Here is a 27,350-nt window from a genome sequence, read left to right on the forward strand (position 1 = left end):
TCTGTGACTACATTTAACAACCATTTTTAATTTCCTTTTTCAAAGTGTTCATTATCAAAAGGAAACAATTAAGACATTTGCATGAACATGCTGTGATTGCTAAACTTTTAATTTAGCCATATCTGAACTATTTAGGAAGCAGTTTTTTCACCTGCACAGTTTTTATGCTGTGTTTCTTATATTTTGGGCCATGCCACAATTCATTCTTCACTGTCAGCTATAATTACTGACGTCTTGTTGTTTCTTACAGCTATTCTATTCTGCTTTTTTTATGAATAGTATGAGGGACAACCTCTGATGACCTTCAGAACATTATTACCTTCCTAAAAGCAGAATTTATTGCAGAGCTGTTGTCCAGTAACACGTAATTATTAGAGTGTACCTAATAAAATGAGTGGTGTGTGTGTGTGTGTGTGTGTGTGTGTGTGTGTACACATCAGTGGTCTCATGTACACATGACATAAGATAAAGTATCCCAAACCTCTTCCTGACACTTTCATTGACCAGTTTTAATGTAAATTACTGCGCCTTGTTCCACGTTTGATCCATCTGGCACTGACTCGATTGACTTGAATCTCATTATCCCTTTACAGCTCCTCTCTTTGCTCTGTGACACTTGACCTCGCGTGTCCTTGCAGTTTATCCACTGAAGTAATCATTTTCGCCGCGAACAATCAGTCATCTGCTTTGTTTGACGGGCTTTCTATTTTTGCCCCGCGGCTCTGCTTTTGGAGGCCAAACCAGGAAGAGGTGATGTCATGATGGCTATCGCTTACAATGCTGCAGCCAGCTGCAGATGTACAGGCCTCCTTCTCTCCTGAGGTATGACCTCAGCCTGGGTGTACACGGCGAACATCTGCTCCATGATCTGGTTAGCGGGAATCAGGTCTGATCTGATGCAAGACTTACGAGGCTTGTTGTATGATTTGAGGAAAACAACAGTAACCAGATGAACAAGAGAACTAGTTAAAAGGCTTGTGTGTGTTTTGATAGCAACGTGTGATCATACACGCAACTTCATTCACTGATTTCTGTTGCATGTATGAAATTCACCTGGTCGCAAGATGCAAGAAAAATTTAATCATTTTCGTCATTTCAGCTTGGGTTTAGTCCAGATAACTTAATTTCCTCTCACAGTTCAAATGAAACATGCATGTGTACTCTGATTACCCTGAACCGTCTTTAGGTGTCATTGTGTGTGTGGCTGTCAGTCTTTTCGTTTGAACTGTGATGGACTGGCGACCTGTCCAGGGTGTATCCTCTCCATCCTTAGTGAGTGTTAAATGGAGAAGTCATCAGACTGGTAGATGGATATGAGCCATGGGTATTGTATTTTGTTCAATATGAGAGCGGTGTGTGTGCAGTGTATTGTAAGGTGCTTTTCCTTTGGGTTTAAAGTGTGAATGTGGGTGATAAAGAGAGCCGGGCTTTGCTTTTCAATGTAAAATTACTGTATTGACACGTTTCATGAAATAAGAACTTTTTCTCAGTAGCAGAACAAAAAAAAAAAAACAAAAAACAAAACAGTAGTGTAAATAAAACTGATTTTTCACCCCTTTTAAATTTTAACTGCTGAGTTAGTCCTTGCTGTATCATTGTAGTGGAATTCTACATGTTTTTAGTGGCTTAAAAATGGTTAAGCCACTGCAGATTCAGTTTGTACCATAAATGTACCAACAGCCATATTGTAAATGTACTCAGTGGCAGCAGGTAGTTATTGGAAGACTGCAGTATGCTGCCTCCAGCTAAATGTTGACAAACTTACCTGTTTTACTTAAAATAATTGTATTTCTTGGTAGACTGTAAAAAAAAAAAAGAGCATTGCAGAGATAACCTGTGAGTTACAAAGGCCTGCATTAGTATTTCCATGTTGCTCAGAGAGTTTATGGACTATCTCTGGCATTGTTTAAGTGATAAAATGCTGATTTGTGTGCACATGGACCTGAAGATGAAGTGCACTGCAGAGGCGAAGATTAGTCAAATTAGTCCCAGTGTGCTTTGTGTGAGGGCCAGTGCTTTGTATAACAGTTTCCTGGTTGTTCTGGTTTTAAACCAACCACCTCCGCTGTAATAACACAGACATTCTGCTTTGATAAGTGTAGAGCTGTGTCTTGTTGTAGACCTCTGTTTGAATCATTTTAAATTTTTGTCACAATTGCTGAAAAATTAAGATTTTTTTTTTTTTTTTTACAAAAAGTGTCTTAGAAAATGTAAGTGAGCACCAAGCAGGTTACAGCAAGTCTTCACACAGCAGCTGAGCTCAGAAGGATCTTCAAAGGTATAACATGTCAAGCCCAAATTCATTAATCAAAGAGGAAACGCCCCGGCCTTTTCAGCTCCAGCTGTAAAGCAGAATGCCTCCGGGGAACTTGGCCCCTTCAAATCACGTGACTTTACGTCTTTACACATTGAGCTACAATGCAAACAACTCATCACAAAAAATGCATTATTTTGGCTTAGAGATTTTGCTTTTGTAAATCAGAACGAAAGAAAAACAACTTGTGTGAGTGCACCTGTACAGTGAGCGACAGCTGGGTAAGATACAGGTGCGCCGTTGTGCGCCGAACCCCGAATAAGCTCGTGTCAGCAGTTGGACAGAGTTCAGTGTGTCGCCACCCTCCTTGTGCTAAATGAGCTGTGACTGCTTTGACTGACAACTGTGCGATCCAGGGTTAACTGTCCCACCTAACAAGTGACTGTGACAGCTGCTGTCAGACTCCCACACCTCTGCTCAATAAACCAGAGAAGACCCCCACTCCAAAGCGAGAGAAGAGAGTTGCGTGTGTGTGTGTGTGTGTGTGTGTGTGCATTTTTGAAGGTGGGGGGTTTGGCAAGGAGTCATTTTACATGGTGGTTTCACTTTAGAAACTCTATTGTCTCTAGAGCATAACAATGGTCAAACCTCCCAGGTCCAGATAAGATACAAGCCCACTGAGAATACATATCAATGCACCGCAGAGTATTGAAATGTGCATTTAGACCAGGAAATTTTGAAAAAAAGGGGCTAAGCTGGCAGGGCTACAGCTCATGCCCCTCTCTGATTGGTGCATCGTCTGTCTCTGAGCAGCGGAGGTTGGCGAGGTAAACCAAGAGCCCCTGGAGACAGCATTCAAATATTACCTCCCTAGACATTATTTCTAGAAGTACTTGCAAAAAAGCCGCGCCAAATGAAACCCCCCGTTTGAAATGTGAGCCAGCCTGATGCACTGCTGCCATGCCTCGCATTGCTGTGAGAAATTCGACTGGCCTGCCAAGAGCCGCTCGGACGATGAAATGAATTGCATGCGTGAAGGAGTGTCGTCTACACATGTGTGTCAGTCACCGTTAAGCATTTCAGCCACTGCGCTAATTCATGGAAGTCTATGGAGCTAATGCTGTAATCAATCCTAACCCACGAGTCCCCTCTTACTCCGTCTGGGTAGAGACAGGCAGCTCTCCAAGGTTTCTAAATGGCTCTCGCTCAGTGCGAACCCTGACCTAATAGAGCAGACTACTTAGCGATTCCAATGTTCATGTCCTGTTTACACATTTTAAAGACTGCCTGCTGCCTTTGTAGCCAAGATACAAACATATAACTACTGGGTCGTTCATCGTAATCCTGCCTTTTGTACATATGCCACTTATACATTCATCACTAAACTCAAAGTAAATATTAAGGTGACTAGGTATGGGATAACGTTTTACTCTTTTGAGCTTTTGGATCGTTCATAACATAATTTAGCTTCAGCGGTCTATTCATGGTGGTTTTAAAATGAACTGAACAAAATAAATCTGGTGCTGTCTTGTGTAACGAGTTATTACAGTTATATTGACAAACAAAATTGAGCATTATGCACTTAAAATTGTCATTCTTTAATTTGAATGTTTATAGTAAGCTTATTTTACTTAAATATTATTTTTCTATTTACTATTTCTAAAGTTAGCAAAACAGTTTTTCTTAGGTCTTCCTTATTGCAATTTAATTTTTCCATAAATTATGATTGTTTGTGTCGTTTTTAAATAGAAAATTATCTTATACGATTGCTCAGACATTTGTGAGAGTTGTAATTTTACCCGTGATCCAGACTTCTTCTGGTAATGCCGACATAGCCTCATTTCTTTTGAGCTAACAAGTAAACTATCTCTCCATACATATTGAACACATGAAGATGAGAACCTGACAGAAAAACTTGCGGAGAGGAAGGGAAAGAATAACAAGCATGTCCCTCCTGAGTGAATGTGGCTCTTTGCATTCATCTCTTCCTCATCTTATTTGTTTGTTTTTTTTTTCCCTTCGGCAACCAATTAAAAACAATCGAGGAGCCCATGACGATGCTAATTCATCCTCATTATGACAAAGTAATGAACATTTACCTACGGCTCCTCACATGTCCTTGGAACCTTTATGGGCATTATAGCAGGAGTTTAGGATGACTTGCTCTCTCCAAACTGCAGCCACATCACACGACCTCCAGAGTCCAGATTGAAATCTTGTAGATTTCTGGAGTCTTCTCTTTGGCAGCAGTTAAAATGCTATAAGATGTTCCTCATGTTTTGAGATGGATTTACCTTCGGGAGGGGGTCCTGTGTCTGCAGATACAGACGACATACGGCAGACTCAACAATTGATATGTACAAGTGAGTGTGAGACAGCGGAGAGACGAGACCAAGCGGATCTCTCTGATGTCCTTTCCTCGTCTCCATCAGTTTGGTGTCCTGCTGTGTGACAGCTCAACAATAGAGATTGTCATCTAATTGAATCCACATTAACTTCTTAGCACTACAGAGCCAGTCCACAGAGCAGAAACAACAGCAGCCTCTTTGTGTCTGTGCAGAATATGTATGAGCTGAATGTTACATGAGAATAATCAAAGAGAGATGTAGCCATCGCCGTGAAGACTGGCAGAGCCATTGTAAGGACAAGAGGTGATCTCTGTAAACATTTGAGCGGTTTCCTTGCCACTTATGTAAGTACACCAGCAAGGTCGGCAAGCAGTGGTAATTGATTTTCATTTTAGTGCTCTCAGTCCCAGGAACTGGACGAGTCAATTTGTATGATGTAAAATGTAGTTTAGCCACTTCAAAATGCAAATATTTGCACCAGGCCTGCCTCGTGCTGCATGAAGGTACTGCTCTGTAGTCAAGTAATTACATTTACCAACAAGTCTTTTGAGCATCTGAAGGATCTTGTTTCTCCCTGTGGTTCCCAAATAAGGTTCAGGAGTGAATAGAGCCTGTGAAGACTTCTGATGGCATTTGCTGCAATATCTTTTATGCTTTTTCTTTAAATGTTGAGGTTTCTGTAATGAAAGCTAAAGTATCAGAGAAAACTGAGTCAACAGAAGAACACTATGGGATCAAAACTGACAGAGATGGTTTTCATTAACACACATTTTGAGAACAACTTTTATCTATTGTCATAAATTAATTCAACTCAATTATACTTTACGATTAATAATTCAACTATTGATCTGAGTGAAAAAACCAGAAGTGTAACAATTACAACAGTGGCATATTTTATATAAAGACAAGAAAGGCTCCCAAGGCTAAACTTTATGAAAACGCTCCGACTCTGCTGTCATGTAAAAAGGAAAGAACAAAACTATTTGAAAAAGGGTGGGGCTCCATAGATGTCAGAAATGCTGCTACTGTGCATGTGCACCACGGTAATAGTTCTTCTGCACATGAAGCAGAAATCGATAATAATAATAAAAATAATAATGAAGGCCTACAGAGTGGCATGACTCCAATGGGCATTGTTTTCAAAATATGGAGCTGTAAACATGGAACTTTTCTAAAACACAATGTAATTTCAATTTTGGAGTGTAAACAGGGCCTTAGTATAATCAATTTCCATTGACGGAATGCTTAAGGGAAATCACCAAAGTGAAATCTTAGTCCACAGGATGAACATGCAAACTCTGCACAGAAAAGCTCCAAATTTAGACTTATACATTTTCACTGAGTCAAAAGTGCAAACCACTGCTTAACTTTGTAGCCCATTCAGATACTTTATCTAAGTAATCATGAAAAACACTCCATTCAACTTCATTCATACTTGCAGATCACTGCTCCTGTTTATACACCAGTGCTGAGCAGTGAGCTGGCCTGTCTTGTGTGTGTGTGTGTGTGTGTGTGTGTTCTCGTATTTCTATCCTTGTTGGGGCCAAATGTCCCCACAAGGATAGCAAAACGTGGAACGACGTGCCTTGTGGGGACCTTTTTCCGGTCCTAAGTAGGAGAAACAGTGTTTTCTTGACCATGTTGTTGTTACTGAAAAAAGTAAAAGTGCAAAAACATTTCTTTAGGGTTAGGCTTTGTTGTGGTGTGGGTTAGGGTTAGGGTAAGGGTCAGGGTTAGGGGCTAGACATGAATGGGAGTCAATGGACGGTCCCCACAAGGATAGAAATACAAGACTGAGCGTGTGTGTGTGTGTGTGTGTGTGTGTGTGTGTTTTAAGTTAGGTTACTGCAGCTCTCAGACACGCACTAATACAAAAAAAGAAAAAAGAAAAAGAAATCTAAAGGGGATAAAGTAGTTCACCTACTACTAAAAATGACTGCAGAGAGGAAGTAGAGCACATGTCATTTTTGAAGTTAGTGTGGGTGCTGTGCAAGTAGAGAGGTGAAATTATCTCAATTAGAACATTACAGGTTGATAGCAGGCATAATGAGATGAAAACTCCATAAAGCTTGGTAGAGTTGGTATAAACTCAGTGGGCTCCCCTCTGTAAAAGCACTACAAGCATATGTGGTCTAATGAGCGTGCAGCGGCTTATTCTTCTTCTCTCTCTCTCTTTCTGCGTGAACTAAAAGTTCAGGGAGTCTTCCTCCTCTGTTCATCATCGCCGTCATCATCATCATCGCCTCGGCCCCTCTCCCTCCCCCCTTCCTCGCGCTGTTTTCCCAGATTTATTCACGTGCAGCTCGCTCCCGCCTCACTCAGACATTCTGTCGCCAGCGCCGTGACGTCACCTGCACCAGGAGCCTCCTCCGCTCTGAAGCGTTTCCCTCCGCCTGTCTCCCAGATAATCTAGTCCCTGCTCGACGCGGCATCTCTGAACTCCGCCAACAGAGTCCCCCCCTCCCCCCCGTCACTACACTGTTCTATTATATCTCAGTAATAAAAGGTTAACTATGATTTCTTTCTTTCTTACTGTTTGGAATCATTTAGAACATTTGAGCAAATAAACACTAATATTTTAAATTCATTAGTAAGTGTTTTTATATCAGGAGCAAGTATGAGTTTTTGTGAAAGTTTAACAATTACTGGTAAGACTGAGATTAAATCATCTTTTCATTCTGCCTCACTGCTCACAGTGCGTGTCCTCTGCAGCAGGTCTATTTCAATGCATTATCATGCAATATTAATAAGATCCTCCGACAAACTGTTAGAAGTTCACATTCGTGATATTTTTCAATTTGTACAGAGATCTCTCCATGGGTGCATGTGTAAGCATGTTGCGATCCTTATCCTCTTAGACGCTCTTGTTCTTGACAGATCAGTGCTTATCATATCACACTCGAAACAAGAGGGAGGCTTAACAAAGTGCATTTCAGAAGATCACAAAACACATCAACCATAACATCACTTGCACTTATGCAAAAGACCTCTGTCCAGTATTTAAAGGGAAAACGTGAATAAAACTACGTTTTCATGGCCACTTTCACAATGTATATAAACTAAACGCATCCACTGTTCGCGTAACAAGTTACTGTGCATGCGTCTTTCCTGCTTTCTCACATGGAACTGCAACATTTCACCTTCTTCAACAGACACGCTTTGCAGGCGCAAACTCTCACATCAGATATGAAACTCTCCCACTGGTAAGTGCCACTTGTGGAGGAGAAGAAGAAAAAAATCCCCGCATTGCTCCACACTTACATAATCCATTTTACACACACTGAATGAAGATGTTGGATGTGTAAAAAGTAGGTCTTCTTGTTGTCTCGGGGCTGCATCCCGCGGCGTGATACTGGCGCTCAGCGGAGGGTGAGGCGGCTCCGCGACTGAGTGACGCCAGGCCGGGCAGAGCGGAGCGCAGCGAGGCAGAGAGGGAGCGCACCGCCGCCGGAGGAGCCGCGCCGCACCGCACAGCATCGCACGGCACCGGGGGAACCGCGGACAGACGCACCGACACGGCCCGGGGCTGCACCGACACTACAAGGTACCGTAAACTTTTTTTCACAAACGTGCTGGAATGAAAACTTTGTCACTTGTTACACGGTGCACGTCTGAGTTTGTGAGGAAGTAGACCCCAGCAGCTATCAGCCCAGCAGTGTGTCATTTGGCAGCTTGAAACTTTTTTTTTTTCCTTTCCTTTTCGTCACATTGTCAAGAGTTTGAAATATAGCAACATTTACCAGCATGTGTGCAATTTAGTTCAATTTATTTATCACTTGAAGCTGAAGAGTAGCTGCAAAAAATGTGCATGTATTCTTTAAGTAGCATTAATTTAAATTACACCAAGGCATGCTTCATTTGCATATACACTATTTGCTGCTTTTCCAGCAGGCACTTCTTTAAGTCTTTTTGCTGCTTTAAACACATAAGAGGGTGTGTTGATATGATAAGCTACACTATTCTAATAAGTGGGTGGTCCTGAATCATATTTATCATCTTCAATAATCTCTGCACAGTTTCATCTGTGCAAAAGCCCAGGATGATGTCTTTAAATGACTTGATCTGTTTGACTGACTCTCTAAAATCCTCAGATATTCCACTGACGATGGTGAGAAGCTGAGAAAAGCAGAAAATCCTTTGAATGTCTTTTTTTTCCTTCTCCATTTTTGTTGTCTTCATGATTCACTTGCATACTTGAATTGTTGTAAAAAGTGTTCATGCTGTGTTGTGTTCATTGATTGGTGAAGTATTGCAGCCCCGCTACACATGATGGTGTTATGACTCATGTTATGGGTCCACAAGATGAGTTGTTCCTTCATGTGACATGCAGGATCACACACTGATGTCTGAAAAACTCTATTACACACTGCAGCACCTTGACATTTCATAAGTTTCTGCTTCTCGTACTTTCTTCTGATGGGTGCAGACCTGCTGAGATGTGTTCACTGCTGGTGCTCTTCTGTCCCATGTGTGGAAGTTATGTCCATGTGTTTATGAGTGTGTGTCTGCAGACGAGTCTATGTGAGGCAGAAGGAAAGGAAAGAGAGAGAAGGACAGAGACCCACAGCAACTAAGGCTAGATCTCCTGACATTATTGAAGATGACATATCAGATTACCCAAAGGACAGGAATTTGTCCTTGTCTGTAATAGACCTCCAATTGTTTTATTGTTCTGCTTTCTTGCACTGTGCTGCTTCAAGATTGTTTGTAAATCAACCCAGAGTTTGTTTTTTTTTTGTTTGTTTTCTTTACAGCATTGAAGAAATTCTCTTGAATGTAAATGCAGGTCTGATTGTGTGGTGTGTGTGTGGTGTGTGTGTGGTGTGGCGTGGCAGAGAAAACTGTTTGCATGCGCACTAAGGTGCTGTTTGTCCACATTTGTTCTCTTTTGTCAAAATTTTGCATTTTTGAGGCAACAGTTTTACATTCATTGGCCTTTTCGATTATATTCCTCCTTGTTTGTTGACCTGAACATTTAAACAATTTGCACTTGGAAATGTTCAACAAAACCAGTCGATAAAGTAATTGTCTGTGGCAGCCCTTCGCATGCGTGTCTGCACAGAGTGTGGATAACACAGCCTGCCATGTGTCGGGATGAGGTGTCCACCCTAACACAACACAAACCCAACACTGAGTGCCAAGCATGTTTGAGATAGCTGCTGGAAAACCCATGTGTTTGCCGGTTATGTCTGCAGCGGTGGTGTGTGCGGGGACTGCTGTGTCTGGGACATAAAGAATCTGATCCCACTTCAGCCCCTCAAAGTCTCCACCGTACCGACAACTGCGCCGCAACTTTTTCGGGCGTTTTTCCGTGGCGTGCTGGAAGTGACGGGCTGGCCGGGTGTCGCGCCCCCCCCCCCCCACGCTTCAGTCTTGGCGGGGCATCAGTTGCGTGTGCCTCGGTGTGGGTGAGAGGTGAAAAGTGACCCCGGTGAGTTAAAGGAGCCTCCCGGGTCAATGCCATGTCTAGTCAGTAAGGGCAGCACCTCATGTCTGACTGTGGTTATTTCAAGCTGCCACTCGTAGACTATTGTATTGACTGGAGAGGCTGTGGCCAAAAAAAAATCTGCATTTGCTGGCTGCAAGGGTTAGCCATTTAACCTCAGTGCTTTTTGGAAGCAAGGAGAAGAGTTATTGTTGAGCATGACAGACAAACAGGGCCAGCTGATGCTCCAGACAGATGTATTATTGTACACATTGGACCTTCGTTTAGAATGAAAATACAGTGCAGACACACTAATCGCGTGTTGCCGCTACACACAAGCTCACTTTCAGATCCGACAAATGTCGTGCTCGCTTAGTGTGTTATAATTAATTATCAGAAAAGCCAATTTAGGCCACTTTTTATGAATGTGAATAGTGTGCTAGCTGAATCATTCAGTCCGTGACAGAATGACAAAACCCTTTTTGCAGAGTAGCATCTTCAGACTGCGTTCTGTCCAATTGCGTTCTAGTTAGACAGATTTGGATTCCAGAGCGGCAGCAATTGATCATGCTCGTCAGCTGACATGATTGTTGCTATTTTTTTGATTCAGGTTCAAAGTTAATATTTCTGAAATATCTTCTTTGTAACTGCTCAGTAATTCAGACATGAGGCTCTCTGCCTGGTCTGTGAATTTGGTCACAGATTTTGACTTCCTTGCTCTTTTCTTTTAATTTGCATGACAAATTCATTCTTACATTGTGTGAAAAAGCTTATTTTGCATCCTGGCAGTGACAAAATTCTCCCTGTAGTGACTCTCGACGGCTCTTAATCTTCTAAGGCTCAATGAAGAGACCAGATATTCGAGTGTTTTCGAACTCTGAAACACTCGGTCTGTCTTAAATCTCCACCTTCAACATCACTCTCACTTTTCTTGCCCTCTTTCTTTGCATCATCCCCCTTTTCTTCCTCTCCCTTCCTCCTTATCTATCACCCTCGCTCTTCCTGCACTCCTCTGTTTATTGCCTGTGACTCCATTGAGCGGGGGTTAATGGAGGCCCCATCCAGGACCCTACTGATAAATAATGTAGCTTCTTTATAATGCTGCGTCCCCGGGGAGGGTCCAGAGAGCATCATTACTGCCTCCTCATCCTACACAGCCCAGGCCTAAATTGATTAACAGACACTGGAGCGCTGCAAAATGATCCATGGGGCTGGTGTAGTGGCTAACAGCTCGCACCAGGTGGGTCAAAGCCTCCGCCTGTCAGTGTCGCATGATCCCACTCTGCGCTCCCATTAGCATCGCTCTCTGTCCGCTGGGCTAACTGATGGCCATAACAAGCCGCCGCTAACACAATAGCGCAGGAGCGCATCGCTCCGACCCGGCTGTGGGGAATGTCGGAGTGGTTTTTATGGAGCCGTTGTGTAAATGATGGCGTGTGTTTCGGCCCTTATAGGAGGGAGAGAGCGGCGGCCAACGCCACTGCAGGCATCCGCACGTCTCCTCCATGCCCCGCGTCAGACCGGCAGGAGGAAACTCAAAGTTTGATGGCCACTTACAGACATTTAATGCATTACATACATCATAATAGAGCAACTTTGGACTTTTAATCAGGACAGAGGCTTATTTCTAAAAATCAATTTAAACTGAAACAATTGATCACAATAATCAGACTTAACAGTGAAAATACTGAGGTTTTTGGAATTTTTTTCACCAGTAATTCATTAAGCTCCAGCTTCTCAAACGGATCAGTCTCATCTGGCTGGAAACTGGTCAAATTGTAATGTTTTCAGATGTCAATGCAAGGTTAAGCAAATTCAGATGTTTGTTTTTATGGCCGTCGTTTCTCACATAAATAGACCACGTTTGACTTATTAGAATAAAAGTAAAGATTATTTAATCTGGCTTCTTTTTCACCTGTTTCAGGCTTTCATGAGTGAAGAGTTGCTTTTTTCTTTTTTTAATTTATTTTAAGCTGAATACATTTGTAATTGGACAAAGAAATGTTTGCCTCTTGCAAGTTGTAACTGGTGTCTTTCACGTCTACCAAATCATTTATTACTAGTAGGGCTGAACAATATATCGTTATCATATCGATATCGCGATATGAACATTCAGGACATTAGTTTCTCAAAATCAACGATATCAAGATTTCCCCTGCTTGCCCTGTGTGTAAGCTTGTCCATGCACAGGTAAGGCCAGCCAGCCACAAACCTCGTTTACTGGTTGACAGCTGATGGCAGAGGGCGGTTGCAGAATCTGCACAAACCAGTTTGGTGGTCGTGGCAGTGAGTTCTCATGAATAAAACTGCATTTTTTTTTTTACATCCTTTTGTATTATGATGTTTTTATTTTTCTGAAAAATGCTTAACTTTTACTGAATCCATTGTAATATATCGTATCGATATCGAGATATCTGGAATGGATATCGAGATATGAAATTTTGCCTTATCGTTCAGCCCTAATTACTAGGTCATTCAAATTAATTATATTTTCATCAGTCCAGCCAGTTTTTAGAGTGAAATACCAACTTTTGTACCAGGAGTTTTCAAAGCGGGACAGAGCTTCAGTCACTTGATAAACTCCACACCACAGCAGTGATCTGTTGCCAGATTTCTTGATTTTTTTTTTCTTCCTATTGTTACAAACGTTAAGATATATAGGTAGGAAAACATCCTCACCCTGGTTACCTGTGTTTAATTTGGTATAACCTGGTAATAGTTTGCAACTTTTGCTGTGATGTTTTTGCACAAAACCTTAATTTATCATCTCTTTTACTCTTCCAGTGAGTTCAGATTTATTTACGAGATCTTTATTTTCTGTGTATAAATATTAGGGCTGCACATTAAAACCATGACGAAATATGTTTGTGATGAAAAGTGAGTCGATAACGATGATAAACTCTGATCATTTTTTACTCGATACGCTGTTTTATACAGCAAAATGGTGACAGATGCTTGTCTGTCTGTCACCAACCCGGAGATTTTATGTGCTCCTCTTTTTTGAAACCAGTGAAGTTGACTGTAAATCTCAGTGAATGTGATTAAAAAAGAAAACATTGTGACTTAAACTTTCCTCGAAGTGAAAAGTGGAAAATATCAAGATCTGTCCCAGTGACAAAATATTTCACACAAAGTGCACACATAAAAAAAGAGAGAGTTTTGTGTGAATTGTTGAAAAAGTTGATGCACAAAACACTGTTACATCACACACACACACACACACACACACACACACACACACACACACACACACACACACACCCTTGTCTATACATAGATTTAGGAAGAGCGAAGCACATTGGCGCCTTTATATTTTGACTGCTTCGCAGACAACTCCAGGCAAGCATTGTCCAAAGAGGCAACACGCATCGCCATATCAGACCTCTTAAATAAGCATGTGGTCAGGCTGGCACTCAGATATTATTGACGGTTTGGGCTGGAAATATCCTGAAGATGTGGCCTCCAGCTGCAGCTGAATGACAGTGGAGGATTGTTAAGTCTGCTGCAGATGTTGGAGCGCGCCGCTTTCTGGATTCTCCCATCTGAAGTGGATTAAAGTTCGTCTCGAGCTGAACGTGTGCTGATAGCGTGGGCCGTTACCCAAAGGCCATCAAAGCGGCTCTGTGGTGAGATGTGGATCAGAATGACTCGTTGTGTGTCTGGGTTGTGACCCTGACACAAATACGATGCTGCTGTTTGCGTCTTTTGAGCGGTGTGTTTTATTGTTAGCCTCAGCTCCGAGTGTGTTTTGCCTTTTACAGATGTGCTGAGTCAGTTCAGCATCAGACACTTACAAGGTCACAATCTGGAGATACTTTTAGACATTTATTAGAAATGCTTGTTTTAAAATCTACTAGACTTTGAATCAGAACAACAGCAGTCATTCCCCTCCAACAGTGTTGATGATTGATCTGTAACCCATCGGTGTGCGATCGTTTAAAACTACACAGACATTTCTTTGTGAGTGTTTCATCTCGTTTCTTCCTCTGATGCTGAACAGACGCAGCCATGAGTACGTATTGTATAAGAGCTGTATATGTAGTGTAGCTTTGAGGAAAGGGTTTGAGGAACTCGAGTGAAGTCCGGAGCCGTATATCGAGACGCCTGGTCGTGACTTCTGGGAAATCTTTTGATTTACATCAAGTGTGCCATCTCCATCAGGCCAATAGATGACACAGCGAATGAATAAATATATTTATTGACATCTAAAGCAAGCTTTAGAGTAATTTAAATATACTTCTAGGTGAGTCTTTTAAATAATCAGATCAGTTTTTGGTTTCTGCACCAAATATTTACATTGTTAGTCACAGACATTTTCTAACAATATTCAACTTCTTGTATTGTTCTATTTTATGAATGATTGTGAGAGTTAACAATACCAACATGCTTTTATGGTACTAGCCTTAGAATAGGTGGGATGTTTAGTAAGTTTGCATTTCATTACATCATGTGTGAAACTGGTAAGTGTTCAGGCTAATGTAAAAATTACTCTGCTGCAGTATAAATAATGTTAACATTTTGACAAGAATCTTGGCAAAAGATTATTCACTGTACTGTCTGGACTACAAGTCACACCTGGATATAAGTTGCATCTGTCAAAAAATGTGTCAAGAAGAAGAAACAAACACCGGAAAGATCTGCCCTCAGTCATCCGATCCATCAAACTGACTGAAAGCCTTTCAATTTTTCAATATTTAATGAGATCTAGTTGTTTAAAAAATAAATCAGCGTGTGTCAGAAGATCATCTCAGAGGCCATTGTCAGTGTGTCTGAAGGTCGAGTGCAGATCAGGGAGGCAGAGACCCCGCCCTCTCCTCGTCCTTTCATACAGTTTCATCACATTCAGCGCAGAATTCACAGCAACCGCGAGGAAGTGGAGATAACGGCCAGGGACGATGCTGCTGCCGAGATACTCTCCTCAGATGCCTGCAGGGTGTGAGGGGAGAACTCGAACCGCAGGAGATGCATTTTTGCCCTCATCTCACACACATGGTGCTCCGCCCCTGTGTGTGTGTGTGTCCCCTCCCTCCTGTGTTTGTAGTTCTGTGTCACTTTTTAGATCAGCCAGCGTTACTCAAACTGCTAATTATAGTCGCATCTTGTGGTTTTCCAGTCAGTCTGGTTGGCAAGAGTTAAATGTTTTCACGGCCTACGCGCACACACACACACACACACACACACACACACACACACACACCCGCAGTTGTAAACAGCACCTGTTCGCCTCAAACTTCCCTGCCCGACAGCCAGCATGAAGTACACATGCAGTGGCTGACAAAGATAGAAATTGTTATTCATCCCATAATCTGAAAGGCCAGGAATAACTCCAGAGCAGTCCTAATGATGTATTTGTTCCTGCTGGTAGGAAATCCAATATACTGCAGGCTTTACTGTCAGAGAGTGATGCATCCTCAGCCCTGAGTCAGTGCGGATAACTGCTGCTGGATTTCTCACATGCTGTTTATTCAATTCCGGGTTTGCATCTGAACATTTATCCGCGGCCAAACCTCCACCATAACTACGTTTTATCTCTCTAATTGCATTCGGACATAACTTGGAAAAAAAAAAAAAAAGAGATGGAAGTGGTAGTGCTCGCTGCGTTCTTGTTTTCCCTGTTAAAAGCCAGCGCCCGCACCTCCCGGCTACCGAATTGCTCCTGAGGGACGCCGGTGAATGGGCACATTTATCCTGGGGTTCACATGCACTTCCTTTTAATTGTCCTGCACTTTGCCACATTCCTGCCCCTAAAAAACAAGTGTTTGCTGGCCATCTGCCTCGGCGGCCTGCTCACTTGAATTCTCCTTCCTCCAGGACCGCAAGAGCCTCCTTGTCAGATCCCAGTGTCATGAAGCAAACCTTATCAGTCATCAGAGGTTTGTCAGTAATAAAGTCCCACTTTAACCCCGCAGCGGCGCGTCTAACGCCCACGGACGGATTCCTCAGCAGTCTTTTTCTGTAGGATGCGTCGGCTGCATGCAGTGTGTGAGACCCGTTGCTGGAAATGACATCGGTAATTGGTGGTAATGTGACAAGCCGGACAGGAAGCTATCTGGAGAATGTCTGCTGGGGTCCGACGTTCACAGGAGGGAATCCGCCTCTACTCAGCCACCATGTTCCCAGAAGCCGTGACTGGCGGCTGTAACAGCGAAGTCAGCGTTGCCTTTTCGGTGGTCGTTCTTTCAGCTCTCAGCTGTGCGCCGTCACGGCTGTAGGAAAAGTGGCTGAAGTCGAGGCCGATGTTCAGACTTGTTGAAACTTGTGAAAGAAAGGAGATAATAAATGTGACCTGGAGCTTGTGAGAGAGTTTTAACAACTTTAACTGACACAGATTTTGTTTTTTTTTTCCTCCTCAGTGACAGAGAAGAAGCTCCCACATAGTGGAATTTGAGGATTACTTCAAATTCCTGAACAGTGTTTCACCCCTGACCTTCTGAGCCCGGACAGCTTCCCACCACAGCCCACTTTTCCTTCAGGAGAGGGGAGGAAGGCGGCTCATCCGCCATGAACGTCACCTCGCTCTTCTCCTTCACCAGCCCGGCCGTCAAGCGGCTGCTGGGATGGAAGCAGGGCGACGAAGAGGAGAAGTGGGCCGAGAAGGCCGTGGACGCCCTGGTCAAGAAACTGAAGAAGAAGAAGGGAGCCATGGAGGAGCTGGAGCGCGCCCTCAGCTGCCCCGGTCAGCCCAGTAACTGTGTGACGATCCCTCGCTCGCTGGACGGACGGCTGCAGGTGTCCCACCGGAAGGGGCTGCCGCACGTCATCTACTGCCGGGTGTGGCGCTGGCCCGACCTGCAGTCCCACCACGAGCTGAAGGCGCTGGAGTGCTGCGAGTACCCCTTCGGCTCCAAACAGAAGGACGTGTGCATCAACCCCTACCACTACAAACGAGTGGACAGTCCAGGTGAGCGCCGCCACACGCCCACATCGAGGTTAACAGCCAATGCTGATCCACAGCAAAAGTCATTATTCATTTCTGCACTTCAAATCCTCTGACTTAGCATTTCCTTCAGTGGAATCTAATGAGCTTCAACATGATGGGAGTGCAGCTTTTATTGGAACTGATCTGATACTACAGAGAAAAAAAGACTGATAGTAGGCAGAAATGAATATATTACAGTCTGAGACCAAATGATGAGGTATTAAACATTCTGAGCACTTTTAAGATTTCATCTCCCGTCACAAAATGCAAAAAGGAAACTGAAGCTGAATTGTTTTCCACTGTAGCTCTTTTACGTTGCTTTAATTCAGAAGTAATAATGTTGGATTTGGTGCTTATTTCATTTTGAATGAATGAATGAATGAATGAATGAATTTATTTATTTTTCGAACATGTATAAAAAGAAAAAAGATAAAAAGGAAAGTTAATGCGAATCAAAGAAAAAAGAAAAAAAAAAACAAACAAAAACAAACAAAACAAAAAAAACAACATAACAGCATCGTTCGAAAAAAGGAGTAGGAAGAAGTAAACACTTTTTAGAGATTCCTACCCCTTTTTAACTATTAACAAGTTTTAAAATCATACATCATAGGACATCACATAATATAATATATGTATACATATACCGTGCAGATATCCCTATAAATACATAATATATACCCACACATACCATATACTTATCCCCATAAATATATACTATATAACAGAATAATTATAATATAACTACAGTATAACAGCAATATATCAATTTCCACTATATGTATAATACTAATAATACTCATAATACTAATTTTCATTTCTTTATCATATTTGCAAATGAATTTAATCAACTTAAAAACACTTCTCTGTGACATTTTTAGGAGTTTCATGCTCATATAATACTGAAAGTGGACTAATACCCCCATTCTGCACTTCCTGTCTTCTCCTTTACTGTAACGACTTCAGCAGATGTTCCTAGTTGACTTTTCTCTTGCATCTATTATCTTTCTGATCACTGCCAGGTTTTTGTTTCTAAGCTTTTACTCATTGCAGAGCAGGTTAAATTCATTGCGAAGGCACAAAAAAATGGGCTGCAATAAAATAGATAAAGCAAATTTCAGTGAGGACTGTAATGAAACGGATACACACCTTGAGCAAAAATAATCCCAAGTAAAACTACAATAAGCAGCAATACAAGCTTGTTTTAAAAAGCGATGTGGCCGTAGATAGAGACCCAACTTGCCGTATTTCCTCAGGCAGGTCATTCCAGAGCGTCTGAGCTTCGACTGCAGAAATAAGACAAATCAAACACTATTTGGCCTCCTGCTAAACAGAAAATTAGGGTCAGCTGACCAGATAAAAACAGCTGTGTGCAGGGTGCTTAGTGTGTAAAAGGCCGTGTGTGTGTTTGTGTGTGTGTGTGTGTGTGTGTGTGTGTGTGTGTGTGTGTGTGTGTGTGTGTGTGTGTGTGTGTGTGTGTGTGTGTGCGCGTACGTGCGTGTGTGTGTATGGAGCAGGAAATTCCATCTGGGAGAGAATGAGGGCTTTGTTTTGGGCATGCTCTGTGCTGCAGGCCCTGATTTTTTTTTTTTTTTTTTGCACACATGTACACACTCGCACACGTTTTACAAAACCTAGGACTCGCACACGCGCACACACACTTGGCTGCAGGCGCAGTTTCTCTGATGGTGGCTGGAACAGGAAGGCGGTCACCCACACACAATGGGAGGAAAGACTTGCTGCCTTCCTTGCACACTTTTTGTTTCAGCAGCGGGGTGGAAGGCAGAGGGCCGAGGTGACTCAACCCCACAGCACCTGTCTACCCCCCCCCCAAACCGTCACATATACACATGCTCAAACACCCCCACACACCCTGATTTTTCCCTGCCTCGACACCCCCCGCCCACACTCACGCTTCCTGTCAATCTTTCCTCACTATTCTCCGTAGCAGCACAGCTGTCCGCCTGCTCCCCGTCTAACCTTTGAAATAAACTGTTACGCTGATTCTCTGGCTACCTGCAGGAATACTGACAACGGCCTGAGCCTCATCTAAGATTTCAGCAGCTCCTTTATTTATCTGCACAGGTATTTATAGACACGAGTGGAGCAGATCTCTGTGGTTGGCGCTGCACCTGAACGCCCCCTCAGCCAGGATATTTACCCCAAGTGATGAATTCCATGAGAGCGGCCCGCCTCAAAATGTCTCTTCGGAGCAGAAATCTGAGAGTCCCGGCCAAATACTGCTGGCTAAGACCGGCTGCCTGGAAGCTGACAGTTGAAAAATGCAGCGACATCTGCGCTCAGAATGTCGAATCATCGAGAGCCGCAGAGACGCTTTCTTTTGTCTTCATCGTTTGACTTTAAGCTCAATTCTAGCAGAAAACCACAAATCTGATCTGGCAATAGCGAAGTTTATGGCTCCTTACTAGAAAAGCAACAGATATGTGACTTTTCGAGGTTTCATATAATGTATGAAAATATGCCATATCCTATAATGTGCATCAAAAAATTGAATCTATTATCTTGACCACTTAGATAATTATTCGCGAGTTGCTGTACTTTGTTTTGACCATATCCAGTACAAATGTAAATTTTTCCACTTTATTTTAGTACAAACAGTTCAAATGTCTTTTGGTATCTTATTTCAGAAAACTTTATGAAATTACTCAGAAATATAAGTTAAATTTCAACAAAATGTCTTTTTATTATGATGCTTACCAGTGCAAAAATGCAGTGAATTGTTCCTCCAAAAAATATGTCCTTTGCACCAAATCATTTCTCTTAAAATTTTATTGTAACTAAAAATGCAATTATCCAATTTTCCAGCTGTTCTAATCGGCCAGTCCTGATCTAATCCTCTCTGGTTAAATGAGCATTTACATAGCCATAACAATTTGGAAAATATGAGTCATCAGATAATTATAATCATTGTATCTGGTGTGTTCCCATACATTTCAGAAATATGATCATTCAGAAAAAAAACCTAGTTTCATTGTTTCAGTCCATTATTAAGCCTTTTTTTGAGTACAGAGTAGTGACGTAGAAGTCAAACTACTCAACGGCTCTTTGTCGACTTTCTGCTGCAAATCATGTTTTCTGTCAGCATTGTGGCCGCATTACTTCTTCTTTTCTGTTCTTTCCTACAACAAATAATTCAGACAAATGAGTACACGTGGCAAGACATCCAAGTATTGGAAATAACTCTAGGTGTGTTAATTCACTTCGTCATAATCAGATAACTGTCTTTGAAGCACAAAGCATATCAAATTACACTGTTTGAATGATCACTTGAATAATCTGATCACTGCAGGAACTGGACAACAGAGTGTGTATGTAAACTGGCTAATTGTTTTTTTTTTTCTTTTGGTGAGGCAAATATTACCTTCAGCATGCCTGTTTTTACACATTCACCCTCATAGTATCCCAGTGCTGCTTCAGGAGCTTTAAAGAGACGTAGTTTCAATGCTTATAGCGAGGCCTCGTCTACACTACAACTTTTCAGGTGGGAGTCATGCCACTGTGGGGGCCAACATATTTGTCACGAACACAGAAGAAGTATTTACCATGCCACTGGTGCACATCCGTAGTAGCAGCATCTCAACAAAACTTCCACTTTGGGAGCTGGTTTAATAAGTGTCAGTTGCAGTGGGTCCAAGTAGTCCTGGAACAATATTCAATAAATCTCTTAAATGGACGATAAATAAAAACGAGCTTGATGATTTTGCCGGTTTCCATATATTGCCATGTTATCACCATGAAAACAAACACATGCAGCATGTTTATTTTCTTTGTCTCTCGTCTTGAAACTGGATGGATGACAAGAAGGTTCTCTCTCTGCGTCGTTCTGACCACCTGGGCGCTTTCGCTTCATTGCAGCATCTACACTGTTGTCAGTGATGTGATTTTAACTTCATCAAAATCCAGTTGTTCATTGAACAATCCGATTGTCCCCCTGTTCAGACCACCCGTGGTGGACGTCACCAATAGAAGTCTTTTTATTTCTGCTTTGTTTAACCCACACCTGTTGCTCCCCTCTCCGCAGTGCTGCCTCCTGTCTTGGTACCGCGGAACAGCGAGTTCAATGCCAAGCACACAATGCTTCCTCGCTTCCGAAACCCCCTGCAGCAGAACGAGCCACACATGCCCCAGAACGCAACCTTCCCAGAATCCTTTGCCCAGGCCAACACCATGCCTTTTCCCCATTCGCCGGGTAACAGCTACCCAAACTCCCCCGGGAGCGGCAGCAGCGCCACCTTCCCTCACTCCCCATCCAGCTCCGACCCCGGAAGCCCATTCCAGATGCCAGGTGACGTCCCGCGCCAGCCTTCTTTGAATTCTTCCAACTTTTTCCGCCGTGACATGAACTCTCATCCAGCTTGTTTCTGCCTCTGTCCTCATGCAGAGACCCCGCCTCCTGCCTACATGCCCCCGGAGGAGCAGATGACTCAGGATTGCCCTCAGCCAATGGACACCAACCTCTTGGCTCCACCCTTGCCCCTGGAGACTAACAACCGGGCAGGTGATGCGGCATTTTGTCTCACACACACATGCACACACGCACACACACGTCCTTGTGTCCACTCATTCCACCCACATGAAGCGGTCTGCACCTGCTCGCCTTGATCTGCAGGTGCCAGGGTTTCTGGGAAGCCTTGTTGTAGTTGTTTTTCACTGAGTTGTTCAGTTTTTTTCCTCTCACAGTCAAACTCCCTAATAGAAAAACTAAAATAAAATCCTCAGTGCGGTTGCTTCACCATATCCTGTCAGATAAAACACCGTGTTGCGGACCATTTACAGCAGGGCTTTGTGGGTGCGAGCTCAGGAGAAGCTCAAAGCCTCAGAAAATGAAGGTCTGGCTTCAGTTTTACGAGGTCTGTAAAAGCTGCGGCCTGTGTCATCTCCGCTGGTGGTAATGACTCGAAACTCCTTAACGATGAGCTTCACTAATTACCTCCAACTTTCCAATATGATGTGTGGCGCAGTAATTGCTGCAATCTCCCCTGTTTGGTTTCCATTTCGTTGTGCCAGACAGACGGATCAGCGCTCCACAGCTAATGGACGTCACAGCGGACAAAGTTTTCCATTTCAAAAATGTCAGGCTCAAAACAAAGCTCGACTTTTAGCAGTGATGAAACAATGAGTTGCTCAGAAGCTTTATGAGTTTTCAGATGAAGAGAAATGTTTTAACCACATAAAGTCCTGAAAATAGTATAATCCTCATAAATGTTGCCTTATTTATTTAAGCTAATTAAAAAGCGGCCATAGTGCTGTTAGTCTGCACACTCATCAGGATCATAGCAGGACCCTTGTCTGAATTGTTGGTTTCCACACCTGACTCAGAAAATATTTGCACATTTTTTTATCATCACACACTCAAGGCCAATCAGAGATTGCGCCCACGCACGGTGACTGCAGCAGCAGCGGCAGCAGCGAGAAGAGCTGTTGAACGTTTTGTCAGCTGGAAGTGGAAGTTTGGGGAGTTTTTCAATCTTTTTTTCCACAAGCTGCATCCTGTAACAGGGGCGCAGGTTTCTATTGTGGGAAGAGGACAGAAAAAAACACACCTGCCAGCCTGTGCCACGCCGCAGAGGACGTATGGAGCAACAACACGATTTATTCTATCTGTATTTCTGTGTACAAAGAACATGGACAAGCTGCTTTCTGTCCCCAACTCACAGACCACAGACAGTCGGCACGCTGCAGAAGGCGTCTGAATTGATTTTGCTCAGCAGAGATGTGCACAAATGCAGCTCTAAGGCCTTGTATGCTTATTCAGTTCATGGTTATGGGCTTGGTGGGACAGTGATCGTGTGGATGAGTAAGATTTACAGTTGTGTTTGCGAGCGTCAGTGGTTCTACTCAGAGGAGTCCTATATCTGTGTGTGTTTGTGTGACCCGTTCATGCGTTTCCTGTGCAGATGTGCAGCCCGTCGCCTACGAGGAACCCAAGCACTGGTGCTCCATTGTTTACTACGAGCTCAACAATCGCGTCGGAGAGGCGTTCCAGGCTTCCTCCACCAGCGTGCTCGTCGACGGCTTCACAGACCCCTCCAACAACCGCAACAGGTTCTGCCTCGGCCTGCTCTCCAACGTCAACCGCAACTCCACCATCGAGAACACCCGGCGGCACATCGGCAAAGGTACGGCGCGCAGACAGTCATGAATCAATTCACACTGTCAGAGGGGAGCAAAGCAATAACAGCAATTGACTAAACATTTCAGTCCATTGATTTTAGGCCAGCTACTGTGATGTTTATCAGTTTTTTTTTAAAAGCAGCCTCTCCTAACGCCGTCTTACTCATGCGTCCAGGTGTTCATCTGTATTACGTGGGAGGCGAGGTTTACGCCGAGTGTCTGAGCGACAGCAGTATTTTCGTCCAGAGTCGTAACTGTAACTACCACCACGGCTTCCATCCCACAACCGTCTGCAAGATCCCCAGCGGCTGCAGCCTGAAGATTTTCAACAACCAGGAGTTCGCCGAGCTGCTGGCCCAGTCCGTCAACCACGGCTTCGAGGCCGTTTACGAGCTCACCAAGATGTGCACCATCCGCATGAGCTTTGTCAAGGTGATCTGGTCCCCTCTGCTGCCCCAGCTGCTTTTTTAAATCCATCTTCATGCTTCTGGAAATACTGTTAACTTTGCAGAGTATCAAGTAAAACTCACACCTATAACAAGAAGCTACTGACTGCAGAATTATTCCATAAAAAAGTTACATTAAGATAATGTTGGTCACTGAGGTAAAACTTGTAGACATATAAAAATCAATGCGTTATTATTTCACAGCACTGTTTCAGTGACCTGGTGCGGCCTGATTTCAGAAGAAAGTCAATGCTGTCACTTTTTAAATGGTCGAATAAAGAAATGTTACTGTGTTTCTCCAGTAGTCTCAGAAAAGGTAAAGAAATGTGAAAAATGTTTGGAAAACAATGGTGAAAGGTTCAGACTGCATACAGACTACCTGTTTTTTGTGGCTGTACTTCCATTCAGTTATTATTAATAAAGAATTAAAGAAGATTTTAAAGAAAATATTAAAGAAAATTATTAACTCCAATTTTAGTATTTTGAGACGACAGATAAAATAAAATTATAAAAAGATCATATGTAATTGACACAGGCTCAGATATCCTGATATTCTCATACGAGGTCTTTATACTGGTTTACACATTTATTTTGATATTACTTCTTATTTTGGTCAAGTCATTATGTTAAATAAGATGAAACAAAGTCAAATAATTGTAATAGAATGGAAAATTAATCTTTCTGAAAATGTTCAGATATTACTGGTTAATGACACATAAACTTCTCTTCGGAGCTTTTTCTATGTTTATAATGTTTGTTTAGAAATCCAGAAAAACCAAAAGACAGTATCTCAAAACAATAGATTATTTCATACACTAGAAACTTTGAATGTTATGAAAGTAGAAGCATCTGATAAAGTGATTATCTTTCCAGGTTTTTTGAGACCTGTACGTTGGGTCATTACTTGCTATTTTCATTTGTTTTTGATGTACACACACCAGAATGAATGGCAATCTTCCTGTGTTTCAGGGATGGGGAGCAGAGTACCACCGCCAAGATGTGACCAGCACGCCCTGCTGGATCGAGATCCACCTGCACGGCCCGCTGCAGTGGCTGGATAAGGTGCTAACCCAGATGGGCTCCCCCCACAACCCCATCTCCTCCGTCTCCTAGGCCTCACTGTCCTCGGCCCCGTGGCTGTCCACACCCCAGCATTTCGGTCTAAGTAGCAAGAAATAGCGCGAGCCGGTCCCAGACCGGCTTGTGTTTCAGTCCCGAACTGACGGGCGTTGCGACTGAAACACAAAGCGGTCTGGGAGCCGCGAGGATGCTAACCGAGTAGGTTTGTTCTCTACTTGAAGGACGTCTGAATTGGGCACATTCACAGACTGGGAGAGAGGAGTGAGCAAAGTGAGCGTGATGCAACTGGAAGATACTTGATCTTTGTGACCAACTGTAATAATTAGACCATCACACTCATCCTGACGCAAGCATCCTCTCTGATCTTGCTCCCATGACTTTGGTTTTTTTTTTTTTTCTCCCTTCATTGTTCTAATATCCTGACTCATAAGTAGTTTGCATCTAAATATTCCCTGGGAAGTCCACCTGTAAAATGTGTGTAGTTACAATAATTATGGGACATTCCACATCACTGATTGCAGTCAGCTGCTGGTTTGTTGGGGTTTTTTTTTTTTATTATTTTTTCTGGCGACAGTGAGATTGGCATGAAATGCACTTAACAAACCAGAAAGGTAGCAAGGACGGTATGACTGACAGATTTTAATCATCTTTACATACTTAAATGTCTTTCACAAAAAAAAGTAGCTTTCAACTAATAAAGTAAAGCAGTGTGAAGGATTTCTGACATCAAAGTCAAATTTCATATAAATGAAGCAAGGGCAGAATTATGGGGCGTTTGAGCGTTCAGGGCGGGGGTCCAGTGAGGGGGCATGGCACTAAAAGGGCATTTCAGACAAAAAGAAAAGAAAAAAAAAAAAGACTAAGTGTTGCTCATCTTGTGTTTCAAATAAATTTTAAGATGATAAAAAGAATAGTGTTTAGATATATTCACTATTAGAATATGTGCTGTGCAGTCTGGTTTTGCAAAGCATTGTTTGGTTAGTGTAGTGTTCCACGTTGAAGACTGGTAGCTGATCAGGACGTCAAGCAGAGGCGAGTTTGTTTGTCCCTTCGCTGTAAACCATCAGATGTGTCAAATCTGGAGTCAGAGTCGGGACAGAAATATTCCCTCAGCCGTGCCTCTTTCTCTTATCACATTGACTGAGCAAAACTTGTTTAAAAAAAAAAAAATCAAAAGATTCTTATGGGAAAATGTTGAGCATTAAAATTTTTATTCTTGACTGAGAAAGGCATCAGTTGCTGAAGTTACTGATATGTTTTTTTTTTAAATAAAATGCAGATTTTGCCGTTCAATTCTTTTATGCTTTGAGCAATCTTCTTTGCTATGAAACTTGTATACTCTTTACATTCTTTTTGTATTTTGAACTTTTTTTTTGTTTGTCTGCACTTTTACATGTTGCATTTTTTTTTGTTCGTGTTTGTTTTCTCCTATTTTGTTTTGCTCAGTAAAAAAAAAAGAAGAAAAACTCCCAGAAAAGCAGTTTTATTCCATGAATATCAAGTCTCTACTGGAAGATTCAATAAATTTCTTTCATTAATTGCAATGTTTCTCTGTCATTTCTGACAAATTGATCGAAAAATGTTAATCCTGTGACTGCTCTTTTCTCCAGCGCCTCTGGTTTTGTGCAGGTTGAAATGTGAATGCATGATTTTCCGCCTCTTTGTGACGAACCGGTGACTTGTTCTGGCTGTGACCTGCCAGATCCTGATACTTCAACCATCAGCACAACATAGCACCAGGACAAAAGCATGTTTGCCTCAGAGAGATGTACAAATTTTTATGTGAAAACGTTTTTCAAGCACATACCAGATTAACAGAAAAGTTCTGGTTTGAAAGTGGCTGCGGGTCATAACCCGAACTGCAGGCTGAGGTTTGGAGTAAGGCTGCAAGTGTACTTACAGTCAATACAGTGTCCCCAGAAGGAAATGAGTTCTCTCCGTCTTTTGTGTGTGCATGTGCGCACACGCACCTTCCTTTTGGGGGCTAAAAGGAAATTTGAAGGACCCTATTTAAATGGGCTGACTTGTTTGCAATTGAGTTTAGAGTTTTGCCGTCAGCGGCTCGGGTAAGTCTCCAGGAAATGAAGATAAGTCAGTGTAATTCCTTATGAAGTCATGAAAAACGGCGTGTTTTGATGTAGACCTTCAATTAAAGAGCCCAACAATTACAAGAGCAAGTTAAAGCCAACTCTTCTGGTGTTGAGAATCTCTGTATTTTCCAGTAAATTGCATGGAAATACATAAAACCATGGGCTTTCCTTTGTTTTATGAAGCCCACTGTGACAAAACTGGAACCATGATTACCATCTTCCCAGAAGGTCTCCTGGAAGTCACGGGCTGGATTGAGTGTGTTTGTGCGTGCAGCAGTTTCAGTTGGCTGTGTGACGTGGGTGGTACGGTTGCACAGTGGTTTGTGCTGCTGCCTCCCAAGAGGTTGCACGTTGTTCCCAGATTCCAGAGAGCAAAATGTCAGGTGGAGCAGAGATCCTGGAAGACCGAATAACTTCCAGAAACCCTGCTGCAGACACTCCTTTATAAACTATTCATTCATTGAAAATCTCAGAACTGGATTTATCTTAAATGTAATGAAGTAACAGTTCAAAAAAAAAAAAAAGCTTGCGTGCTAAACTTTAACTTACAGAAGATAATATGTGGTTTTTATTGTTGATGAAGCCCAACAGCTGATAACATCATTGTGTCATTCAACTAAAAATTATTGCTTTTCATTGGAGTGTTGGTGGTGTAA

General features: G+C 42.6%; 1 protein-coding gene across 1 annotated transcript; it reads left to right on the forward strand.

Moving 5' to 3' along the window:
- The first annotated feature begins 8,016 nt into the window (after window positions 1-8,016).
- Window positions 8,017-25,833, forward strand: smad1 (SMAD family member 1). The gene is made up of 7 exons (XM_030094611.1): window positions 8,017-8,146; window positions 16,381-16,928; window positions 20,986-21,249; window positions 21,346-21,462; window positions 22,862-23,083; window positions 23,254-23,510; window positions 24,494-25,833. Exons 2-7 carry the CDS (start codon window positions 16,529-16,531, stop codon window positions 24,635-24,637), a joined length of 1,404 nt encoding a protein of 467 aa, XP_029950471.1. The 5' UTR covers window positions 8,017-8,146; window positions 16,381-16,528; the 3' UTR covers window positions 24,638-25,833.
- Window positions 25,834-27,350: the final 1,517 nt, after the last annotated feature.

The sequence above is a fragment of the Salarias fasciatus genome, chromosome 6 (assembly GCF_902148845.1).
Source record: "Salarias fasciatus chromosome 6, fSalaFa1.1, whole genome shotgun sequence".
NCBI classification, from domain to species: domain Eukaryota; kingdom Metazoa; phylum Chordata; class Actinopteri; order Blenniiformes; family Blenniidae; genus Salarias; species Salarias fasciatus.